This window comes from Emydura macquarii, unplaced genomic scaffold (assembly GCF_026122565.2).
Source record: "Emydura macquarii macquarii isolate MOO-44397 ecotype Brisbane River unplaced genomic scaffold, CSIRO-AGI_Emac_v2 contig_3322, whole genome shotgun sequence".
Taxonomy (NCBI): Eukaryota; Metazoa; Chordata; order Testudines; family Chelidae; genus Emydura; species Emydura macquarii.
The window spans coordinates 1-1,288 of NW_027133459.1; the positions used below are offsets into that span (position 1 = coordinate 1).

The 1,288-nt window shown below is 52.3% G+C and overlaps 1 gene segment (V, D, J or C); it reads left to right on the forward strand.

The window, feature by feature from the left end:
- Positions 1-94: 94 nt before the first annotated feature.
- LOC137143392 (immunoglobulin heavy variable 4-59-like) lies at positions 95-705 on the forward strand. The segment is given in 2 exon segments: positions 95-140; positions 284-705. Coding segments are annotated over 2 exon segments (468 nt in total).
- The last annotated feature ends 583 nt before the right edge of the window (positions 706-1,288 follow it).

A 1,288-nucleotide genomic window follows, 5' to 3' on the forward strand; every position in this document is an offset into this window, starting at 1 on the left:
ACAAACTGCTGATAGCAGGAGCCTCAGCTCACTCCCCAGACACTGCAGTGCCCAGTCCTGTCTGCTGGGGAGTCTGTTCCGTCATCCAACCACCATGGACTCGTTCTTCACCTTCCTTTTCCTCTTAGCCACCCATTCCGGTGAGTGTTTGCGGGAGGACAGGGAAAATCCTGCTTCTATTCTGCCCGATGGAGGAATGCCCCTTGACTTCAATAGAGCAAGGCGAGTCCCCCGTGAGCGGTCTGACCCATGGTATAATGCCTGAAATTCCCTCCTTCTCCAGGTGTCCTGGCCCAAATCCAGCTGGTCCAGTCTGGGCCGGGAGCAGTGAAGCCCGGAGAGACCCTCACCCTGACCTGCACCGTGTCTGGTGACACCATCACTTCTGGTTACGGCTGGAGCTGGATCCGGCAGCCTGCAGGGAAAGGACTGGAATGGATGGGATGGGTATACTACAGTGCTTCCACATGGAAAACAGACTACGCCCCATCTTTCCAGAGTCAAATCACCATCTCCGCTGATTCCTCCAAGAACCAGTTCTCCCTGCAGCTCCGCTCAATGGCTGCTGCAGACACGGCCACATATTACTGCACCAGAGACACAGTGACACAGAGCAAAGCAGGGACTGTACAAAAAGGGGAAGCGGTCTCTGAACACACATTTTATTTTAAGAAAGAAAGAAAAAAGAATGATGCCTCAAGATGAGGGTAGGGAGGGACCTGAGGAGGTGTCTTGTCCGACCCCCTGCTCAAAGCAGGACCAACCTCAACTAAACCATCCCAGCCAGGGCTGTCTGACACATGCCAACATTACAGCAATTGACATAACGGAAAGATAAGGACAAACAATAAGGAAAAGACAACGTATAACCCTGAGTCAGGTGCAAGCTTTGCCCCAAAGCAGCGCAGCCTTCTCCGCTACCATATCACTATAGAGAGGATGTGGACAAATTGGAGAGAGTCCAGAGGAGGGCAACAAAAATGATCAGGGGGGCTAGAGCACAAGACTTATGAGGAGAGGCTGAGGAAACCAGGCTTGTTTAGTCTGCAGAAGAGAAGAATGAGGGGGGATTTGACAGCAGCCTTTAACTACCTGAAAGGGGGTTCCAGGGAGGATGGGGCTAGGCTGTTCTCAGTGGTGGCAGATGACAGAACAAGGAGCAACGGCCTCAAGTTGCAGTGGGGCAGGTCTAGGTTGGACATTAGGAAAAACCTTTTCGATAGGAGGGTGGTGAAGCACCGGAATGGGTTACCTAGGGAGGTGGTGGAATCTCCATCCTTAGAAGTTT